This window comes from Pezoporus occidentalis, unplaced genomic scaffold, assembly GCF_034315485.1.
Source record: "Pezoporus occidentalis ecotype Australia unplaced genomic scaffold, CSIRO_AGI_Poc_V1 ctg150, whole genome shotgun sequence".
In the NCBI taxonomy this organism is placed as follows: Eukaryota; Metazoa; Chordata; class Aves; order Psittaciformes; family Psittacidae; genus Pezoporus; species Pezoporus occidentalis.
Genome location: NW_026913317.1, coordinates 1,700,822 through 1,725,170, shown reverse-complemented (window position 1 = coordinate 1,725,170; position 24,349 = coordinate 1,700,822). Strand labels below are relative to the sequence as shown.

The 24,349-nt window shown below is 39.1% G+C and overlaps 1 protein-coding gene across 6 annotated transcripts in view; it reads right to left on the bottom strand.

Moving 5' to 3' along the window:
* Positions 1-3,946: 3,946 nt before the first annotated feature.
* The window catches only part of RBMS1 (RNA binding motif single stranded interacting protein 1), a 153,488-nt gene continuing 133,085 nt past the window's right edge, over positions 3,947-24,349 (bottom strand). For 3 of the 6 annotated variants that reach the window (XM_062611070.1, XM_062611074.1, XM_062611075.1), the window contains exons 7-14: positions 22,091-22,206; positions 21,156-21,205; positions 20,967-21,060; positions 17,728-17,778; positions 15,494-15,604; positions 14,163-14,243; positions 12,844-12,928; positions 7,436-9,982 (exon numbers count right to left, since the gene is read on the bottom strand). In XM_062611070.1, the coding sequence (XP_062467054.1) occupies positions 12,851-12,928; positions 14,163-14,243; positions 15,494-15,604; positions 17,728-17,778; positions 20,967-21,060; positions 21,156-21,205; positions 22,091-22,206 (581 nt within the window). In that variant the 3' untranslated portion in view covers positions 7,436-9,982; positions 12,844-12,850. The other 3 variants (XM_062611071.1, XM_062611073.1, XM_062611072.1) reach the window with 3 other exon arrangements.

The following is a 24,349-nucleotide window of genomic DNA, read 5'->3' as shown; positions in this document are numbered from 1 at the left end:
CTGCACAGAAAAAAAAGATAAAACACACACACAAAAAAAACAACCACAGACCCAGCAGGTCTGAAATTAAATTTAAAAAAAAAAAAAGATTAAAAAACAGGACGTTTCTTTTTCTCCCCAATCCTCATTCAGTATAAAAAGCAATAGTCAAAAACTGCAAACACACGCCTGGATGAGATCCTTTTCCAGAAATTCAAGTCTTTGTCTGTGCACTGTTTAGCCCAAGGCTAGGGTGTGTGCAAAACAGAGAAATACTTTATATCTCCAGACTTACAGTATTTTTATTCATGACTGTCTATGAACTCTCCTATTTGTTCTGGTTGCTGTTTGGGTCTTTTATTGTGCCCAACAGAGCAATTTGGCTTGGTCTAGAAGTGATTCATGTAATTACTTTGAAGAGCGACAAAATCCTCAGCAGAGATTAACAAATGCTTCTTGTAGTCCACATCGAAGAGCAGGATTGTGTAGGTCAGTTGCTGGCCTTGCCTGGGGCATTGATGAAGCCGCATAAGGCTGAGTGTGCAGCAGAACCAGAGGTGAACACAACTGGCTAAAATGCGTAGGCAAGCCCACTCTCCTTGGCCAAAAAGGATGCTACAAAAAGCGTCTGAGACTTGAAGCACTGTCATACTCCGTGGGTTATAGTTAATTTATTCATTATATTCATGCTGTACTACCGGTAGAGAGAAGGCAGCAAAAATAACTATTTCTGTTGTCCCCTCCTGCCCCATCTGTATTAGTAATCTGGATAAATACGTAAGAAGTCATCTGTAATGACCACTGAAAGTTCTTCTTGAATTAACTCTGCCAAAATATGCAGCCTTTTCTGCACCACCCCAAATACTTCGCATAGGTCTGTTTCGTAGCACAGATTTTTCAGTTAGCCCCCAAGATACCAGTTTATTTTCAGAGCTTTATTTACTTCCTGAAAAGGTATTTGGTTTTTTACACTGTTTTGAATAAATGTATTTTCAACTGCCTTGGTGCTTATGAGGATATAATACTAAGAAGAATGCTCCCAAGAGTATATGCAAATAGACTGGCTTTGAGTTAATGAGAAAAAGGTTTCTTGGTCTGGCCTGGGTTGAATCCTTGCAGCCAGCTTGACTTCTCCAGAATTCCCTTGCTGTTTGGCTCCTCTTGTGTTCGTCTGTCACATACAAGCTACTTGTCAATTCTTCCTGACCCTGCCTGGAGCACTTGTGGTTTTGGTGATGTTGTGGTTTTGATTAGATTAATTTTGTACTTCCCTCCCCACTTGCCCGCTGTGCAGCAAAAGGCACCCTCACACATTGCATTAACCAAAAGGACATTTTGTCTTCGCCCCACCCCCCCACCCCCGGAAAAAGACAACACTATTGCTCTCTTAATGACGAGTAAAGCCACATTATTAGAAATGTGAGCACTTGCGCTGCATTGTGCAAAGGCAAGATGAGGTTTTGCTTTTAATAATAGGTAATTATAAATGCACGGTAATTAGATACTAAGGAGGAAGTTCACCTTCCTTATTCCAGTTTATAACGAAGATGCCCTCTGGTGGCTGCAAGGTGAAATGTTATTTAAGCTCCTGGGTAAGGACAGCAGCAGTGGGGCAGCGGTGGGCTGAGATCTCCCCAGTCTGACCCCCTGCCTGCACCAGCAGGCAAAGGCAGCTGGAGCAGAGAGCCCCTCTGAGCCCAGGGCTCTGCTCCGCTCACTCACCTGTGTGACACCCACTAAAAAAGGATGGGTCCCAAAGGTTGGGTTTGCTGATGAGGACAACGCTGTTCAGGAAATTAATTACAGCCTTGACACGGGGCAGCACCGTACACTGCAGGGCTGATCAGATGATCACCATCTGGAATAGATGAGCTGCACATACACTTACTGTAATACATACAATGGTATGGTTTGTCCCAAATTGTTTTCCCAGAGATGACTGGATAGTTTCATCTGCAGAATATTTTCAGGAGTGGAATTCCTGGAACCGCCTAATTCTCCCTTTTAGAAAATTTTTTAATAGCTGAAATCTGGATTTTCAACATTTTAGTACAAAATCCACTCTAGAATGCTAGAATGGAATGTAAAGCTTTGCTCTTCCTAGGGTCGCTATAGTGAAGATTGAGCTAGACCACTCTGTTAAATAGTTTACCAAGAAACAACTTAAACCCCAGGGGTTTCCACTCTTGTACTTCCACTACGTTTCTACTGCTGTCTTTGTTCAGTAACTTCTGTGATGCAAGAGCTCATGGCACAGTGGCATTGGGCTTTTTACTATGTGAAGCCTGTGCCTTGCTTGATGAGCTGCCTCCTTCCCACTCACATATGAACCCTCTGCCTACAGACAGCTGGAACTTGTTGAACTATGGAAAGTGAGACGAGCAGAGCTGAAGGAGGTCATGAACTCGGAATACAAGCAGCTGGTAACTTCTGGAGCACTGTATTCTACCTAGCTGCACTGGCCTTTCTTAAAGCTGTTTGAAACCTAGTTTTCATTCTGTTTTGGCACAGTCAGCATCACTTGGAGGTCCTGAACACCCACCCCTCCAACTGCACTTCACCAATGCCTTCTTGACACGAGGAAGACCTGGAGTACATCACCTCATTGCTCAGTCCATGCCATATACTCCCTCCCGTCTGCTGGGGCTGCAGCTGCCTGTGCAAAAAGGCCCAGCTCTGATCCAGCCCAGCTGCAGAACCCTGCCTCAGACTGCCAAAACAAAGCTGTGAGAAAGTCTGTGGAGAGATAAGAAAGGCAAAATTACAGGCAGAGGTAGAGCTGTTGAGACAGGGGTGCCAGCAGCTCAAGGATTCAGGAGGGAAAGCAGGCACAAAATCTAAAGGAAGAAAAGAGTGAGGCTAGTCAAGAAGTACCAGGTCTGTTTGTTGGGGCAAGCAATCAGTGACCATGGCACTGATGGAGCTTGGCAGAAAGTGGAAACGTGGGTCTGCCCTGGGGAGCTGCAGGGAGAGACCCTTTCCCTCCTGCCTGGTGGCTGCTTGGCCAGCAAAAGCACTGCAGGACCCTTGCTGGGTAAGCGTACTCATGCTTAGCCTAATGGCTTGTAAAATCCTACTTTTCTTTGCTGTGAGCTAGTCTGTAAGTAACCTGTTTATGCACCTAGTTACGTATATTCTGCTTAAAGATTATCTTTCAGACTGGCTAATGATACAAACTGATACAAAAGCAAGGCTGTGACAAATATCTGTAAATACATTTGCATATTTTTTACATTCCTTGGAAAGCATAAACCCCCAAATATTTCCTAGTGGGTAAAGACTGAGGCACACAAAGTCATTTTCTATCTGTGCTTGCAAAAAGCTAAAACTATTTACCAAAAAATCCCACCTACTAGTAAATTTTCTCTTGGCCTTCTTTTAAACCATTGTCTTATCCCATTTCCCTTAAGTGCTTCAAGGATATTGCCTGAAAACATCAGCCCTGTGTGTGAATGTCAGGTGGTGAAAATACCAGGGAAAACTCCTACTGCAGATGACTACCTAGGATCAGCAGTGTGTACATGCAGAAATCATTTCCCAAATGTGTTTTCCCTTGGCAACATTAGCATGTTAGGCTCTAAAACAATAAAGCTGCTTAGAAAGCTGCCTGAGCAGGTTGATGTGAACACCTGTGGTGTGCATGTCGGATGTTTTTAGGCTGGCACATACCCTCATTCTGCACGTTCTCCAAAGATCTTTCCATCCTAGTGAAGCTGTTGAAAGAGATCAGTTTATTCAAGCTGCAGGGAGACCGACAAAACACAGCAGAATTCAGAACACCACTGATGTTAAGTACTGAGCAAGGGGATACTGTTGAAAAAAGGCAAGATAACTTCAACAGTTAAAGCTTGGCTGCTGACAAGCTGTCTTTTCTTCTTGGACATGGAAAAGTACTCCAGTAGTATATTTTCCTGTGATATGACTCCTTCTTTACTACAGAACTGGGCCCCACAGGTTTCTCAGATGGTTGATGCAGTTAGAGCTGTCCTGAAAAGGAAAGACTGACTCATTCCACACGCAGGCTTTTCCACACTCCCTCTGGTCACCACACTGTAAATCTTTGCTGTTCTGAAATCAGCTTGGCTTTTCTCAGCTGGAGGAGAAGTTGCCAAACAGAATAGGTTTTGTATATCCTAACCCCTATTCTGGATAGAATTAATGGACCAAGTCTGAAAGCCAAAAGCCTCAGATTTGTTTGGGTTAATCAATGCCAGAATTTGTTGGCTAAGGAATGACACAGATGATCTTTCACAGCTGAAAGAGTATGTCAGTGTTGCAAGTGTTTTGGAAGGTAATAGCATACATGTCTTAAATGCCACCAAATAACGCACTGGCTTTCACAGGAAGACACGGCTGGACAGTATAGGACTGGGTATCTTATTCCAACGCATGTGAAAGTTGGCAAATGCTTATGGAGCACTTGATCAAAGCAAAAGGAACAAGTGCAGTGAAGTGTGCACAGGAGGAGTAGGAGTACAAACTCATATAAATATTCTGGCACACAAAATGCATTTCTCATAGGATGTTTCTGCAGAAAGGGAGGTGGCAGAGCTTTAGTCAACCATCAGATTTGTCTGGATTGGTGGATGTACCACAGTGTAAATTAAAGCTGGGAGGAGAGAGCAGAACACCACTTTTTTTTTCCCTACCCAAGAAAAAATGACAAAGAGTACCAGGAAAGAGCTCCACAAATATTCTAGCCTAATATATGTGAACAGTCATTAGCAGGGCTCAGCTATCAACAGGACTTTGCTACTTTGCCACACTGCTGTTAATGCATTACTTGCACTCGTCTTGCACCTGCCTAGTGCAGAAAATAGAGATTTTGTTCAGCGCCTAAAGAAAGGCTACTTTCTAATCACTAACAGCCAACAAGCAACAGAGTCTGTGCATGATCTTGCAAAAAACATTTGTATTGGTACAAAATCATCCTACAAGAAAATGATGCTTAGAAGTATTTGTTAATAGGTAAAAAAAAAAATATTCACAGCATGTTTGCAGGTAGGGTTCAAAACAAGCTGTGTGCAACAGGATGGAGCCAACATTTGAACAAGCCAGTTGGCAATAAATATGAGCTTTATTATATATAACAAAAGTATATTACATAAACACATTGCCTCACTTGGAGTACTGTGTGCAGTTCTGGTGTCCTCAACATAAAAAGGACATGGAACTGTTGGAACAAGTCCAGAGGAGGGCCACGAGGATGATCAGGGGACTGGAGCACCTCCTGTATGAAGACAGGCTGAGAAAGTTGGGGCTGTTCAGCCTGGAGAAGAGAAGGCTGCGTGGAGACCTCATAGCAGCCTTCCAGTATCTGAAGGGGGCCTATAGGGATGCTGGGGAGGGACTCTTCATTAGGGATTGTAGTGACAGGACAAGGGGTAACAGGTTAAAACTTAAACAGGGGAAGTTTAGATTGGATATAAGGAAGAAATTCTTTACTGTGATGGTGGTGAGGCACTGGAATGGGTTGCCCAGGGAGGTTGTGAATGCTCCATCCCTGGCAGTGTTCAAGGCCAGGCTGGACAGAGCCTTGGGTGAGATGGTTTAGTGTGAGGTGTCCCTGCCCATGGTAGGGTCATTGGAACTAGATGATCTTAAGGTCCTTTCCAACCCTGACTATTCTATGATTCTATGATCATTGCAGACTGCCTGATAAAAATGATACAACCTTTACTCAGGTAAAGGGTACGAATCTGAAAGTATCCATTCTTATCAAATATATTTGGAGCTACAGTAAGAGACCTAAGTTTACAATATGGCCAACTGGAAAAGCAAATAGATAGCAAAAAGCCTTTCCAACCTGTATTATTCTGAATGCACCACATACAGCTTTTGTGAGGTAGCATGCACACTTAATTCAAAAAGACTGCTTATTGATCTGAAATTAATTCAGTTTTATGGTGAACAAGAATAATTTAACAAAACCCTTTAAAAATCTTCATCTTCTCATCCAGTACATTTTATACAGGCAACGCAGTGGACCACTATTTAAATTATCATAAAATGCTTAAATTTTTTTCAGTTACAAGTCTAAATGTGTTTAATACCACACAGTGTGAGGGACTGGTTTGCTTGTTTTGTTGGGGCTTTTTTGCTTCATTAATAGTAAGAGCCATCATTATTAAGGATGCCCTTATTGCATAAGCTAATGTAACCTCTAAGTGAGTCCCTTTCACTAGCTCCACCAGAAAAACACGTATTTTCAGAGGGCTGGGGCACCTTTCCTACAAAGACAGGCTGAGAGAGTTGGGTTTGTTCAGCCTGGAGAATATTCCAGACCTCAGAGCAGTCTTCCAGTACTTAAAGGGAGCCTTACAAGAAATCTGGAGAGAGACTTTTTACAAGGGCATGTAGGGATAGGACAAGGGGGAATGGCTTTAAATTGGGTTAGATTTAGGTTACATATTAGGAAGAAGTTCTTTACTGTGAAGGTGGGGAGGCACTGGAACAGGCTGCTCAGAGAAGTTGTGGCTGCCCACCCAGCAGGCTGCCTGGCCTGTTGCAAGGTCGGTGGAACCCTTGGTATATGTCAAAACCATGTGTATAGTGTAAAGGACTGTCTCCCAAGGGGGAGGAGGGTTCTCCAGGACAGCACAGCCTATGGTAAACAGGCCTCCACTTTGCTTATCCAGCACTGGTGGCAAGTCACAGGAATCCACTGGATCACCCAGCCATTGCTTTCTGCCACTGGGTGCACCCCTGAGTGCCCAAGACTAGGTCAAAGCCCCTCTCCTGGCACACTCATCGATACAAAGCTATGTTGAGGACCACACAGTTGGTAAAGCAGTTGGCTGAAGCAATGCAACAGTTCGCATTTTCCCGTCTTATCTTCCCCAAGCCTTACTTTAGGCAGAGCAATCCTCTATCTGACATACATCAGCAGCAGCAGTGATCTTGTAATAAAAATCAGAGACCATCTTTAAAGAAATACAGTGCTTACAGATTGCAGCTGGAAGGCAAACACTTGGGATCATTTTGAATTCCAGTAAAGCATCACCTCTGAACCCAGAACTGGGCATGCCACCCAACGCCGCTGCACGTGGGAAGGTGAAAGCACTTTCAGGCAAGCAGTTCAGTGCTATGAACTACCGAAGTGACCTACATCTCCATCCTTCTAGAAAACTGGCCTGCTTACAACTACAGTGTGCAGGCCTGGTTACACATAACTCTCTGTGCAGGTTGAGACAGAGGGCAACAGAGTTCTTGCATTCAAACCAGATATCTCATCATATGTTTTTCCTAAATCTTTTCCTGTCTTGCCTGAAAGAATAAGTGACTTGAATGTGGTCTGAAAGAGTTAAAATTTGCTTTTACCAAAAGGCAGGAGGGAAAGACCCAGACTGTAAAGCAGAAAGCTACTCCAAGCACTTCAAAATGAACACCAAGGTTTTACCACAACCTGTTGGCTTTTCCCCCAATAAAGGAAAGGCTGAAGAAAAAAGACAATGGATTTTCATTTTTTTGGATCTTTTTTATTCAAAAGTTTTCAAAGAAATAAAACAGAAAAAAGCTAACAATCTAATCAAATTTACAGTTCAAAAATGTCTTTTGGCGTTTAACAACAAGTCCTAGGAAACAAAACTACAGAGTTATCTTGAACCGGACAAATAAGTTACCACTGGCAAGTTTGTGGCACTAGTAAAACAAAAATAAAAAATTAACTCTCTTGATCATATAGATATCTCTATGAAAATCTTTTTTTTTTTTCAATCTGTACAAAAGGTCTTTCTTCATAAATTAATTTTTTATAATTTAATGGCTGTCTACTATGTGATGTTTAAGTAACTGATTATTTCTTTATGTACAGAGGTTAAATTTCCCAAATCTTACCCAGACAATGAGTATGGCACTTAGTTCAGACATTTCTGGCAGCAGCTCTTCCCTCCCTCTAACACAGCTATCATACTGCAGTTTTAATTAACGCAAAAATATCAAGTAGTGAGAGATCCAGGTTTGGAAAGTTACCAGATACAGGCAAGGTGCTGCAGGAAGTCTGGACTTTTACAAAGCAGTAATATTCCAGGGAGCATAGAACCAATAATACCACAACTTCTTAAAAAAAGAAAAAACAAAAACACATCTCTTATGACTATGTATTTCACTAGAATCTACACTTCTCAGAGCAGCAATTTACTTTTGAAACTATGAAATGTCACCGACATCTATACTCCAATACTCACACAAAATTTAAAAACTAAAAAATACTTGAAAGAAACAACTGCTTAGCCCTAGCTCCCGAGCTAGGATGATTTGGTCTGTGGAAACAGGGAGGGCCAGCAACCTGTCCCAATACAAAAGGAAATAAACTTTGAGGTAGATAACTGATCATATACAGCTGACCAGAGAAGTACACAGTTTTGGAAGACAACTTAATTTATCATTCGATTTAAAACATATGCAATTGTAATAAAGAGCTTTAGTAGCAGTGAATTATCTAATATGTGAAGTACAAATAACTGTGTATTTATGAATCAGGAATTTCATAGTTTCAAAATTGGTTTTCTTTACACTTAACACTTGTAGTGATGATGTAAAGTGTGGCACTGCTTGGATCCAAGTCTTCCTTCATGCTTTTGTGTCCATACGTCAATTAAAATTATAAAACCTAAATGCAAATGTACAAAAAAGGCACATTCTCCTAACCGCAAACTGGTCCGGCAAAAATAAAGAGTACAGAAGACGTAATGCTGAGACAAATCAGAATTATTGGTTACTGGCTCTTTGTTCTTTGGTAAAGTTACCTTTTAAAAGTGCCAAGTCTTTTTATTTTTATTTACCTACTATAGAGAGCTAGTATCCAATCAATTATGCTTCTACTTACATCTCAGCGTATGTTTGAAAACAAGTCCTTTAGCTTTTGCCATTTTGCTGTAATAGCAACTTTTCTGTTTGCTAAGTCTCAGCACAATCCTCATCCTAAAGCACTATCATTAGTATAAAGGAAGGACAAAAACATTCGGTGATATCTCCGCCCCAAACTCCCTACTCTACCTATGCTAAAACTAGAACATCAAGTTAGTTTCTGAAAAAAGGCAAAAAAAGATTTTACATTGCATCATACAGCAGAGTTCCTAAATCATTCAAACTACCAGAGGGAACTATTGGCATATGGCCTTACAAACAATTTATCCTATTAAAATTTCCCCAGTCAGAAAATGTGTTTCACACAAAACATTTTTTTCCCTCTTGCATTTCACTACCTTACATATTATGTGAAAAATCATTAAAAACACTTACTACACATTAAAAAAGCCAAATTTTCAGCAATTTTTATTGACTACCTTTAAAAGCCCTATGCTGCTGTTTTACAAGGCATAATAGACCAGCTCATTTGGTCAAAGCATTCTACACCATTAGTTTGGACTACTTACTGAAACAGCTACAGCATTGAAAGATTTAAGGCAAATTGGAATTTATAGAAAAGGATAAGACACTTCACACTACATTAAAAGAAAAACAGAAAGCTAAAAGACCAGACACTATAATTGCAACACTGCACTAAAGCAACACTCACACACTGCAAGCACAGAACATCGTCTTAGATGTTTTACTATTTTAAACTTGAGAAAACCCATTTCATACAATTACAAAAAAAAAAAAGGGAAATAAAAAAGAAAGAAATAAAAAAAAAAAAAGAAACCAACAAAATAAAAAGAAACCAAAACACAAATTCTGTCATGCACATGAATAAGTCTTCGTGGTCATCTGTGCATACGCAGAAATTCAACTTTTTTTTTTTTGCGTCATAACACTTGATAAAAATTTTTTTTTACTAAAATAAACCTGTTCATGGGAACAGCTACTAGATGAATTTAAGGTTTTTCTTATGCACCTTATAGAACTTATAGCAAAAATAGTTTTAGTTGATTTCATTATAAATAACATTTTCAAGAACCTGTGCAAAACTGTCAATAATTCCTAAAGCACAATTGATCAGTAAAATCCATGATTGTTTCAGCCTTTGCACCCTTCTCCAGGCCAGGTCAACACTGGACATCTGTAACACAGAAAGGTCAGAGCTAGAGCAGAGATACAATTGCATCCTTTTTTTCTAATGTAGCTGTTGACAAAACTAAATAATTTCCTATTTTAGAGAGCTGTGAGAAGAGTAAGTGAATCCAAGTATAAATTTGAGAAGTAACACAGGTGGCAATACAGGTGCTTGGCCCTTCCCGGGACAAGGGATATCTCTGCCAGGACACAGCCTGTATTGTACTTTCCCCCCTCTTATCTCCAATACCTGTTCAGCATGCGGAGTTCCCACTGGGGAACCCTGAGACTGCATTCAAAGCTATTCCCTTCTTTGTTGTTTTGTTATTGTTGTTTCCTTTTAATTGACCAAAAGTGCTTGAGTGCGTGAGCTTACTCCCGTGGCATCTCCAAGGCTTTTGATGTCTGGAAAAAGAACACAACTTTCTTTTGGCGCAGCCTCAGGGAGGCTATGTACAACAGCTAATGCAGAGACAGCTACTGTGCCTCCATCACTGCTAATACTTAACGGCAACTCAGGGCCTATTAAACTTGAAGAAAGACTTCTCAATTTACTGCACTGGCTTATACTGCCATATGGATTAAAAAAAAATACATTGCTAATGAAAAAGGTTTTAGTCAATTGTTGAATTTCTCAACCCAAAACAAAGTCTGCTATTTTAAGGCTTGTACATTTACAGGTGTATATATAATTATAACACGTTTTTCCTCTCAAGTCCCTTTGACTATTTTCACATGGCAACTTTCTGAAAAGAAGCTATAAAGTGGTTAAATGTAGCTGACAAAGGAAAGACACTATGTATCTTTGATTGACTGCATCCACTTGTGCCAATATGCTAGTTGTCATTTACTCCTTGTTTATGGCAGTATGCATATTGACTTTTAATAGGACACTCCCAAAAGTGCTGCATGTACATTTAGACTGAAGTTTCAGTTTGACAACAGTAACAAAGCCACAACAATTAAGAGACTGCAGTGTATTTAGGGCAAGAAATAACTCTCAATTCCCTCCCCTTCACCTGTCCAAAAACCGACAAGTACCAACATGTTCCAGGGACAGAAATACCAAATGCCATACTCTGAGGCTGAAATTAGCTGAGTAATATTAACCTTCCCCACGTGCTCACTGCCATAGCCACTGCTGACATAGAGTCCTCCGGCTTTCACTGCATATAAATACAGATAAAAGTATTTCTCTTAAGAATAAAATATATGGAGGATTGGCTTACAGCAAATGAACAGGGTTGCTCACAGAGCTCGGTATTCTACACAGTTGGAATTATAAAATGTGTCTCAGAAGGGAACACACCTCATCCTTTCAGGAGACTCTTGCCTGGTCCCAGTCTATGGGAAAGACACTGACAGACTGGGAGAGAGAGGCAGGATGGGGAGATGACATGCAGGATTACACTTCATCATCTACCACAGATCTCTACTGGTAAGGAGGTTTTACATGCCCACAGGGAAGACTTAAGGCAAAACAAATAATTCATTGAAAAGCAGCTAACACCAGCCAACAGCCTTGGCATCGGAAACATGCAGGAGCCATGATTTTAACACCAGGCAATGGATAACGGGAAGAGTCTGTGGCTTTGTTTTCTCCCTGCCCTGGAAGCAAATCAAGGATATGGGCTTTCTCTCGATACCAGCATTTGGCTAGACTACAATAATAAACACAGGTCATGCGTTGCACTGTGCAGACTGGTGCCTTCTGTTGAATGTGTGAAGTTTTCTCATTGGTTTGTTTCTATCTTTACATTCTTGAACATGTAAGAAGTTGCTCTGCCAAAAATGGGAATGAGAGCATTGTTGTCAAACAGCACATCTGACCTGCAAAATCCCAGGTAATGCCAAAATGTGTGTATTGTTAGATTTATATATTTTAGGGAGAATATCACACAATTGGAAATTCTTCACACATAACTGATTATCATTTTTTAGTATCTAACAAATGCTGCGAAAGCTGCAGAACCCCGTTCTTAACAGCCTCTGGAACATTATTGCAACAGAACGGAATTTTTCACTATGAGGTCTTCGAAATTTGATTAAAATGATTTTGTATTCAAGCTGCCTGGTTTACAAAGCACTCAGAAAAAAAGATGAGTTAAGAAAGAATTAAATTCCAGAATTTCAAAACATGGGGGATGCAGAAGGGAACAGTTAGTGCAAACAATACTTTCACACGCTGGCAATCTACAGAAAGCAAAAATTTTGCACTGAAGGAGTTCATGTTAAGTTAATTATTTGTTAGTAAAGGCCATGCAAAACTGGAGTAGGAAAGTGAAACTCTGGAGTGGGAGCCAAACAAGGATGTGGATTAAAAAACAACTGTCAAAATTTTGGATCAAACTGCTTTTTGCTAGAGTAAAGGATGAACAGCGAAGTCTGCAGGAGAAAAGGTCAAGCAAGGATTTCCACCAGACTAACTCCGTGCCTGTGGTCTGTAAGTCAGTCACAATGCTGCTTCCAAATCTTACACGTACCACAGAACTAGAGGATATTTTATGTGCAAATACAGTTCCCTTTCTCATTGTGATTCTCATAGTTTTGCACTAATTCATTGTTATTCTTGTATATAGCACACTGCCAAGATGAACAAATTAAAATCCAACATAATCCAGTTATGCTACAGAAAATTATTAAAACTCTATTACTCGTAATTCATTAACTCACTTCTAGAACCTGTGCTTTCCTTCCTGGCTTCTAACTTTGGCCAAGTTCAAATTAACCTCACTGCCTGTCCTCAGATTTATCAATGTTATTTATATGACATTGAAGAAAGAATTAAAATTCAATATAGAGCACTGTAGGTTATGAAATAAAGTATCTCTGAATTCACATCTTTCATGTGACAGGATGAACCCCTACCTCACAGTTACTTATTTTGCTGATACGTATATGGAGAATGATCACTGGACGTCTCTACTGTAACTTGTTGCTGACCACTGGCTTCCTGCAAATAAAAAGGAAGACAAGACATGAGACAAAATCAGGCAGCATTAGCTGCAATCTGTATTTTGATGTGACTCATGCAATTAGCAGTCTTCAAATAGCTAAAGTCTAATTTTTCTCAAGTGGGGTATTCCAAACTGGAGATGTTAATTTTGCATTGATTTCCATTTCAGCAAACAGAAATAAAATGATCAAGCAAACGTCGTGTTACCCCAGCTGCCTTGATGACTAAAATAAACCACAAACTTTTAACATTATAAAAATAAATACACAGAGCAAGCAAATAACTACTAGTACATTTTCTACCTGAAAATGCTAAAGATCATTCTGCCCCTCTCCTTTTGAGGGTTAGAAGAATATCTACTTACCACATGTACAAACACTATTGCTTTAAGTACTGTGGTGTGACTGGCACTAGGGAACACAAAGAACTGTAGCTGGGACTTTGCACACAGACCCCCAAGAAACCAGGGAATTAATTCAGCTGATAACGCTCTGGCAGACAGTGCTACCAGCTATTACCAAAAGCTCTTACCTGCATGTGGGTAAATGAATAAACTGAACCAAACAATTTCTAGAGTTTCTGGGCAAACAGACTTTGAAATAAAATGTTTTGCCTTACAGGCTCTGGAATAGACTATCCAGCACTCATTCTGAATACAAGAGCTGCAGTATAACTGCTCCTCTGTTAAAGAAGTGCTGACCTATGAAAGGGTGTAAGATATAGTAGACAAACTATTGTGTACCGTTTAGTTATGCTTTTCAACTGGACTTGCAGAGGAGTTTTTTAGGCAAATAGCCTAATAAGTATCCTGAGATGCCAGGGTAAAAATCAGGATTCTTTGCTAAAAGTTACATTCATGGTCTGTTAGCAGAGAAGTTTGCTCACAGGAAAACTAAATGAAAGCAACAAAACTACAACATACCCTGAAGTTTTTCTATTGGAAGTTAGGCTTCAAAACCCATAAAGTTCATCTCAGTCATGCTCATATGGAATACTGCTTCAAGTACTGTACTGCTACAAGTACAGGTCATTCTTTGTTATACTACTATTTATATTAGTAAAGAATAATGATATGTTATAACTTTAATATACAGTGCATTCACAGTGCACTCACAGTTACAATGTTAGGCTTTAAAAATCAAGTTTTCTAGGAATATAACAAAACAAACCCCCCCAAACCTAGTCTCATATTCATGTCTCTCACCTCTGGTCTTTTATAAAACATACTGACCTCAACAGGAACTGCTGCTGTCTGGACATGTGTATATTGGGGTATGTAGGCTCCTTGCATAGCTGTTGTGGCTGGCATGTACTAAAAAGACAGGGAGTCCATTAAGTTGAGTTCAAATTCAATGTAAATAAGAGTAGTCAAAATATTTATCATGCTATTGTTTAACAGCTATTAACTGTTTCCCTAAAGTAATATACATGAGAAAAAGACTTTTGTGTTTGACATTAACAGGCTTTTCAGGAAAATGAGATACCTGTTTCAAGAAAACTCAGATGTAGAGTCCTGCATCTGGGCAGGAACAACCCCAGGTTCCAGTATAGGTTGGGGAACGACCTGCTAGAGAGCAGTGTAGGGGAGAGGGACCTATACCATGAGCCAACACTGTGCCCTTGTGGCTAAGAAGGCCAATGGCATCCTTGTATTAGAAGGGCGGTGGTTAGTAGGTTGAGAGAGGTCCTCCTTCCCCTCTACTCTGCCCTGGTGAGACCCCATCTGGAATATTGTGTCCAGTTCTGGGCCCCTCAGTTCAAGAAGGACAGGGAGCTGCTGGAGAGAGTCCAGCGCAGGGCAACCAAGATGATTAAGGGAGTGGAGCATCTCCCTTATGAGGAAAGACTGAGGGAGCTGGGTCTTTATAGTTTAGAGAAGAGGAGACTGAGACCTTATAAGTGTCTATAAATATATAAAGGGGGAGTGTCTTTTCAGTGGCAAACAATGATAGGACAAGGGGTAATGGGTACAAACTGGAACACAAGAGGTTCCACTTAAACTTGAGAAGGAACTTCTTCTCAGTGAGGAACACTGGAACAGGCTGCCCAGGGAGGTTGTGGAGTCTCCTTCCCTGGAGACATTCAAAACCCGCCTGGACACATTCCTGTGTAAATCTAGGTGTTCCTGCTCCGGCAGGGGGATTGGACTAGATGATCTTTTGAGGTCCCTTCCAATCTCCAGCATACTGTGATACTGTGATTTAGACTTCAAATACTGTGTAAAGGACTTTTCTTTCTCTGTTAATCCAAATCATCATCATTTCTCCTGAAGAGTAAAACAACTATTTTTCCCTTTCCAATACAACTTTGGAGCTGTCTCCTAAGTTCTTTTCATTTGGTTTGATCTATTTTTATTTATTAATTTCCAATTTCTGATCAAGTAATAGACTGACAAAAAAAGAGCTGAATAAGATTTAAAAATGGAAGCAGTTATTAATATTTTACTGGATGAAAGACTGAAGGACTACTTTTCCCTATATGCAGGCTGAACATGCCTACTGTGATCTACATGCAGTATTTTCTACTTGTGTAAGTTCTAGTTAGCATTCAATTGCTACATACTGTTCCAGTACTGCCTAATGAAAGATGACTCATCTGCTGTGTCAGAGGGCTTATCATCGATGCAGGCTGTAGTGACATGGTGTGGTCCATGGAGGGAGTCAGTACAGCACCCTATTAAAAAACAGAGAAAGAAGGAAATGGTTGTGGCAACACTGGGATTTTAATTACATTTTGCATTTGAAAGTCTAAGTCCTTCCGATGTGATATACCACAAGAACCCTCCTTAGACCAAGACACTGACTCAGGGAGTAGGTCTGGGGCATTCTGAACATTCTACTTCAGCAGATGTGTTTTGTACAGTTTGGGAATGGGTTAACAACTACATTGACTTCCTATTGAACACACAACTGAAGTACAATGAGCTTGAGACACCTGCTGAAAACACTTTGTAAAACATGAGTTTAACCAGATGCTAACTTTACAGCAAAAATCTACACATGCTGCCATAGATTCACTCAGGTTAAGCTTTGCAATTTCAGGCTTTAGGAAGAAATTCTTATCTCATCTTTAGGAATGAAGGCTTTGGAGGAACATTTGTATTAGGAAAATTCTACCTGTCAAATGTGAAGTTCACATACAAGACAGCTGCCCACTTAATGGCTGGATTCAGTAGAAGACACATTCTGGAAGAGCAGGTTAGCAACACTGACTCTGTCTAAATACTAGCTGCTGTGATGATCTCTATCACTCCTATACCATTTTGTTAACTTCATCAAAAGTACATGTTGAATTTTTAAACACTTGAGATTGCTAAATATGGAGGACACACTTGTAAAGTTTCCAGAGTTATCTGAAATGGAGGATTATCAACAAATTTCATTTTACAAACCATGCTCTACAAAAAGAGATTTCCAAATACTTTGTACGACTTATGCTTGCAAAAGTGTTGATTAAGACTAATGGAGGCTCAAAACTAACAGAAATAAATGCAGTGTACTGAAAGACAGCACTCTGATTCAATAACTAATCCTTGAAAACAACAAAAAGAAAAAAAAAGAAAAGAAAAAACACCAGTACAGAGTATAGTTGGAAAAACAACCATGTGATCAGTGTAGATTAAATGAGTCACAGGCACATCAAACACTAAAAGAATTTCCTGTCTGTAGACTGCAGGCTTCTCTGCAAAGCAAATGAGCAAGACAGCACCAGTCTTTGCACAGGCCAAAACTGAACTTAAAGTCAGGAATCTAGATCTTCATTTTCAACTGTGAAATCTCATTTTGTATACCTGTGAAACTAATGCACCTTACAGCATTATAATTTATCAACTTGTGTATTTCACAGCATGGTGTGCAAGATTTTGTTTTTCAGAAAATCTGTGTTGACAAAAAAGTTAAAACCTGTTGTGTGCATGTGTGTTTAGCATCAAAAAACACAAATACAACAATTAAGCTTGCGAGAGGGTGTTCTGGTTAAGTATCACCTTCTCTGCATGCATAAGAAGAAAATGTTCTGCCAAGAAGATTTACATTCTATAATCTGCATGGAGAGGTTAATTAAAGTCAAGACAATATCCTTTCTATATCTGGAAACAGACCTGTTTGCTAACTACAGGAGGGCATATATTAAAGCTCCTGTTATTATTTGTAATACTCATCTCAAGAAACCCACTAAGTCTCAGATATTATGGTACTTAATTGGCAAATGACATAGATAAGAAGCAAAATATCATGGGAGAGTATAGATTAGAATGCTTGACAGTCTGGTACAGATGCCACAGCCAAAAGTGTAGGGAGACCAGCATTACTCATGAGCGGGGAAGCCAGAACCAGCTATGCAGGTTTTCTTAAGTGGGTGCCCATAATGTCATCTATATCACTACATCCATCTGTCTTTCACAAATTATCCAGTCTGAACTACTCCAGACCCATTTTAAAACCTTGGGTCTTCAATTCCAGCTCCTGATAGGTAAACAGTATGTAAAACAATGGTATTTGCAAAGTGCTTTTCATTTAATAAAAAAAGTTTCCTCAGGATGCTGACTTAGTAACTCTGATTGTTCTCATCACTTTGATACCCTGAAGAAAGCTTTCTTTTTCTCCTAACGAAGCCCCAGTTCAGGTTACTATCATTGTTTCTCTTTTTATTTGAATCCATTATTTAGTCATGATGTAATTGTCATGATGTAATTGTCTGGAAGTAATTGAGTGGGAATTGATCTATTTCCTGTTGTTTAAAGTGTGCAAAGTGTTTATACAAACAGTAAACAGCAATGAAGAAGCATAGAGACTTACTGGGTGCTGCATTATATATGGTTGAGGCTGCATCCAAGAAGGACTCTGAACCTAGAACAAAAGCAGTATTTTCCATTTTAGTCATTCTTTTCCTGAATACTCCAACTGAGATACAGTAGTAGTTTAACAAATAATGTTAACAAGCCCCCTCCCTTATTTATTCACTTCTTAATACAGTCATTCTGTGGAGCAACAATGATATCTATGAAAACTACCTGTACATCAGAAACAAGATTTGGAGACAATATACCACATGCGCCTTTCAGAACACTACACTGTTTTAAGTGCAGGTCTCAAAAGCTTTATCAAGTACACTGAAAGGGTTCAGACAGATCCATGAGAAAATTGTGATGTGTTAAAAAAGGACCGTCTTTGAAATCCCTTTGAGGAAAAGTAGCTGGGACCTCAGAAGTTACAGAATTATTTGCTTTCTAATAAACTATTGGATTTTCAAAAGAGAAAAAGGAAACAGGAATTCTGCTGGACTCTTATTCCAGGAACAAGGAGAAGATTTAGGAGATTCATTCTCCAAAAACATTGCAGTATGAAGAGGAAGAGGAGAAGGTTCTGATGAGCTTCCCTGCTCTTGAAGCTAGCATGTTTTCTCTCTGCAATCACTGACTATGCAAATCCTTACATTGGGATAGCATGCCTAACTTTGCATGAAAAGGTAAAGTAAAAAGATTAAAAGGTAAACTACTAGGTTTCATGGTTATCTTAGTTAAAAAAAAAACAAACCCAAAACCCAGCTGATTGCAATAGCTCTTTGAAAAAGCATGCTCCAAGAAATATTTAAAGGTAGGTATTAGAATGTTTCCTCCCCATCTCCTGCAGGTGTGTAGGATAAGTCAGGATTCTGACCTGTACTACACATGCAGAACTAACTCACCACTGTTGCCAGACATTTAAAGCCCCTTAAAAGCCTCTACCATCATTCTCAGGATTCTGGGACAGGACAGGTAGACAGTCCGGAAAAAAATCCAGGTGAGGTATTTTATACAAGAAGTAAATATTTCTTCCCTCCTTTTGCTACTGACTTTCAAATCTGAGTAATATTTTTACTTTTTCAAACAGAAGAAGAGCAAACAGGAGTTCAAAAATGGAAAACACCTGAACCCTCCCTTTCCTCAGGCAAGAGCTTAATAGCAAAAATACTGGTACAGCCTGACTAAAGCTTTGGCTGATCTAATCATACTATGATAGTACCTGGCTTACTACTGTCATTTGGGTATACAGGAGTTGCAGAAACAAACAATGGACAAAGCTTTATTAAATTTGTTCACCTTTAATAAGAATAAATCCAGGAATAGGTTATACCATGCCTCAAAGAAAAAAAATAATAAATCATGCTCTTATGATACGTCCTGTTCTGTAGATGACAGAATGTTGCAGGTTTCAGTGAGAAGGGTTCAGTAACAAAGATGTGACTAATGCTCAAATTGTGAAACTTTTCTGGCCAAGAACCTCCTCCCTCCCCAGTACAGAATACTTCAGTTAATTCTCAATTCCTTTTACTGTAGCACTTCAAGCATAATGTTGTTAATAACTCCATCTACAGTAATTCAAGCTCCACAACATGTCTATTTAAATAATGCTAACAACATTCCTGCAAACATACACTATTGTGGTCTGCCTATCTCTTAAGCCCAGGAAAGTGAGACTATATTCCTAAGTACGTTTCCAAGCCAACTTCCAACTTTTACTTGGATTATGAATATCTGAGAATCTTATGTTGAGAAATAATTTATATTTTAATAAAGAACAGCAGATAATTCTACCTGAATATTTTTTCTGGGTAAGAACTTGCTGTAATTTTTGAGGTATTGCTGTACAAAGCAGAATGATTCAATATACTGAAAAATACAGTACTGGCACTGTCTGCCAAGAGTAAATACTGTGTTGCATAAGTCACCTCAGAAATTAATATAAAGTTAATTCAGCCCTTTACCCCAGAGTACACTGTTTTCATTCCTACCTAACACTCTGCTCACGCAAGAAGGCACTAGACCTCCAGACTAATTAATACTAGACAATTCTTCCTCTTCTCACTTGGAATGGAATGGAAATACCTGCAAGGGAACACTGACCAAATGGCCCACAGTGCCTCTGTCAGCCTTCTACATTAATTTTCACCCAAACCTAGAAAACTTAGCACATCTCTCTCACTAAAAAACAAACAGCCTCTTCTCCTTCCCCTGACATAGAGAGGTAAGGATTTCCTAAATTTAATCAGTTTTGGTGATTTATCGCCTGATTCACTGATTTTTACTTTGTCTATGTGTTAAACCATAAAATGCCAAAAAAGCTGATTATTTACATTATACTGGAATAACCGGCATATCTCAAGTAGTAATTACAGAGCATATGTCTGAGATTGCCATACCGGTTGCATTAAACACAAGTTATTTGTAAACTGAAATGTATGATGTCCTAAAACGAGCATTCTTAGGACTGTATCCAACCGTTCCACATAATTTCCCAACATGTTGAACTGTTTGTCAATATCCCCTAGTAGGGACTCAAGATGCCATCTATCAAAATACCTTCCCAGGAAGCTTTGGACCAATCCCCAGGAGCAAAAAATGTGCATGGTTCATGTTTTAAATCATTGTTCAAAATAAAGTAACTTTTGGGTTAGAAATACTGTTCTATGCTATTAAATGCTTTAGTCCTAGTATAAAATCACTGAATTTGAATGCTAATGCAATTTGTGCTCTGAACTCTTTTTCAGATTTCCTTCTCTACTGTCTAGCAAATGTCTGCACTCTTTACTCATTACAATCACGTAATACATTATTGTTGGGCCTTCTTTTGCACTGACAAAAACCTGGAGAAAAGTTCAAAAAGCATGGAGAAATATCTCTGAAAGAGAATTTAACTAAATCAAGGAGTTTTAAGTAAAGAATAATTACTTTAAAGATGGATTACTGACATTAAAGGAACTTGACCAAGAAAAAATGAAAAATCATGCATGAAAAGCAGAAGTGGCTACAAATATCTTGGCTATCGGCACAAGTCAGTGACTTTGTTTTGCGAAACACCATGTATCTCATTCTACTGTGTGCTTCCTGAAACAAACACACAGTTTTTAAGGCGATTTTTATCATGCTGTTCAGCATAAAGAACCCCCTTCATCAAAATGAAGCATTACTGGAGAACTCATGAAACCAGATGTAGCAATTGATAAATAAACAGAAGCTCCAATGAACCATTTCAGCTACTAAGTTCCAAATACAAACCTGGTATGTGGAAACCGGAGAAGCGATATATGGCGTAATAGATGTCTGAGTGATCATTCTGTTTGCTGTAATACTGTAGGGTGATGGATAAAATCTAGAAAATTAAGAAATATCAATTAAATGCCAGTTCTGTGCATCTTTCATAATGCAGACTTTTTTTTTTCTTAAGTGTACCAGTATTTAACATACCCATTTTGTAAAGCAGCTGTGGTTGGATCATATGTGAGTGTCATTCCAGCCTTTAATCAAGAAAAGAAAAAAAAAGTGGAAAAAAAGAGTTGACAAAGTTAATTTTTATTGAAAGCTTCTCTTACTAAATTTCTCTTACTCTTTCTTTAGTTGCATTTTTTAATTGAAAATTTGTATTGAAATAGTTTATTACTATAAGTTAGGGAAAGGTCAACAGACAAAAGTAATTATACAGTGAAGATAGTCAGCAATATTGGCTATGAATACAAGTTTCCAAGTTCCCAGCATGAGGAACAAAATGCAATCTATGAAATACCTGGCTAGGAGAAAATGTGTGCATTTGAGAGGCAGGGCATGAAGATGATTATGTGAGGGTGTTGCCTACAATATATTAACTAGAAGAATGAATGGGGAGTGCTGTTTTTCAGAAGACACATTTGAATTTTTCTGTCTCATATAAACGAGGTGTCTAGGCTTGCTAACCACAGTAAGCGTATGGAACTATTATCTTGAACATTAAAGATGAAAAGAGTTGTGATTAAAAAAAAAATTACTGCTGGACTGCACTGGTATACTATTTTAATCTTATGAAAGTGATGTACATTTCAATGATGCATAAATCAAAGGACTGTTTACCACATGTAAATAAAGTTATGTCTCAGGTAGTTTTATTTGAGAAATATCTCGGCATATTCCTGACCAAGTTGAAGGAGATTTTGTTTTTCACTTCAATGAGATAGGATTTAGTGTTTCACATTTTGCCTTTTTTCCTCTTAAGAAAAATACAGTATTTTATAAAGCTGCAAGCTGTCAGGTAAGAATTGCTTGCACATTTTTAATACACCACAGAGCCAAGCCAAGAAGTCTCAATGCCTATCATTTTCATAAGTATTCATTATTGTACACCCACACTAAAGCTTGAAGGGAGGACTTACAAGTCTCACCTCGCCTTCTCTGTGCCATGCTCTTCCATTCTGTATATATTTATTCTGATTCTGTCTCTTTTTCTGTCCTCCATCCGCAAACTTGCACAATAAAGGTTCTGCAGGAACTGAGAAGAAGGAGTATTAGTTGAAGCAGTGCTCCTACATAGACATTCAGTGCTTCAAATGAGGCATGGTTTTTAAGTTATATTCCCAATATGACAGTTAAATAACATGGACTCATACCACAGCATCAACTGTTCTGCATAGCACAAAGACAGCTGCCACACACAAAGAGAGCATCTGGAATGCCTTATATCTTTGATTTAAAACTCCTGCTTTAAAACCTGTTGGAAAGAAACATGATCTATACATCCTGAGCATGCGGCTGTTGGTCTGGGGATGAATGAGAACTACCACCTGAACTCAGAGCTTTGCCTCTTAGGAGGTACATCTAAGGAGGGTGGAGAATAAATCTGGCCAAAGGTCTTTAATATATTCTCCACCCCACCCCTTGGAGGTTTCAGTAAGGTCCCAAAACTTAAATTGCTCTGCTCATCTAGAATAGCCAAATGTATCTCCACATACTCTAACCAGCAGGGTGGAGCAGGCACCTTTATCTTCTGCCACCTTGCACTGAAAAAATGCCACAACTGTCCATTCCCTTTTTACCTCTGCTCTATAAAGAGCATGCAATAAACCAGAAATTCTTCAAGGCTTTTGTCCATACTGTCTCGAAATGCTATCTATCACCTTTTCTTTTTCGTAAGATAAGCCTGACAGTGATTTCAATTTATAACATCAAAATTAAAGAAAAAGAAAACTTTGCACAGTATTATCTCCCTGTTACTAGCTTAAACTGCAGTAGTTTCTGACTACCTATAGCTGAAGCACAGTTCTGCTACATCACACCACACCCTCCCTAATAACAGGGTGGAAGCTCTGTTATGACTTGGATGTGAGTGCTACTCTGCCAGTAATTCCTGATGCATGAGCTGTCTAAGCTTCACCGTGACACTCCTCCAGTCATTCTCTGTTTGGAAACACCTTCATCAGACACAGCTGGATCTGAAAACATGTAAGTTCCCAAATGCAGAGTAAACACATGCGGTGGGAGGGCCACCCACAAAAGAAAACCCCCAAGAAAAAAATTAATATATCTGTATTGTGTAACAAAAAGAGCTGATGTGCTCTTCATTCTGCATGCACTTACAAGAGATGACTGAAAACCTCAGAGACTTGTAACCTGGCAAACAGCTTGACTTTTACGATTTTGGCACAAAACCAGCACTAATGGCCAAGTCATCCCTGGCTTCGGATGGCATACCTGAAGCACTAGCGCTGGTTCTACTGGGGAAAAGGTACCATATCAATAGGCTGACGGATAATTTGACATTACTTTATAAAAGCCAGATCCTAAAAACCTTGGTCATATCACACAGCATTTTAAACCACATACAATTCTGTTGAAGTAAGAGGAGATAATTTCAGATGTTAGTCAATAGGGGCAGAACTGTCATGGTCTGGTCTGAAATTGTTTTGACTCTCCATTTTACACAATGGAAAAAAACCCCATCCGTCAGAAAGGGAGAGCTGAGATCTAATACTGAAGTTAACTGCCTTAAATGAAAAAAGTCTTCCCCAAACTGAGCATCTCTGGCTACCTGTAAATTATTTCAAACCTACCAGCATTATGGGAAGCATGAGTGACTTCCAAAATACACACTATAAATTACTGGATGAAGTTAAAAGAAACTGACATGAGAATGGCTTATAAAGACGTCAGAAAACACCTAAAGGTTTCTAGCCCTGTTATTCTGTATTATAGCACTCACAGGTAGTAAATACTTCATTCGAAGTTGCATTATGCTTTCATGAAAAATCACTACAGTGAATTGGATAAAACTTTTCTTGAAAACATTATTTGTGCTTAAATTTCCCATCACTGTCTCAAGACAAAGACAGTTGTTTTTAGAAGTCGGAGTAAACCTGTCCGAACAGTTAGAATAAAATGTTCACAGAAAAATATTTTAAGAATGTTTTTTTTTGCTGAGTCAATAACTGAAACCAGCTAAATTTTAAATGTTGAAACATCTTCTATTGTCCTCTGTAAACACTCTCTTGATAAATTTAAAAAGGAAGAAAAAACGGAGTAAGAATTATCCACATGTATTGGACTTTGCATACGCAAAAACCTGCAGCAATGACAAAAATATTAAAAAGGCATGCATCTGTGATTTGCCGGGAGTTAGTGCTCCATCTTACTGAGAA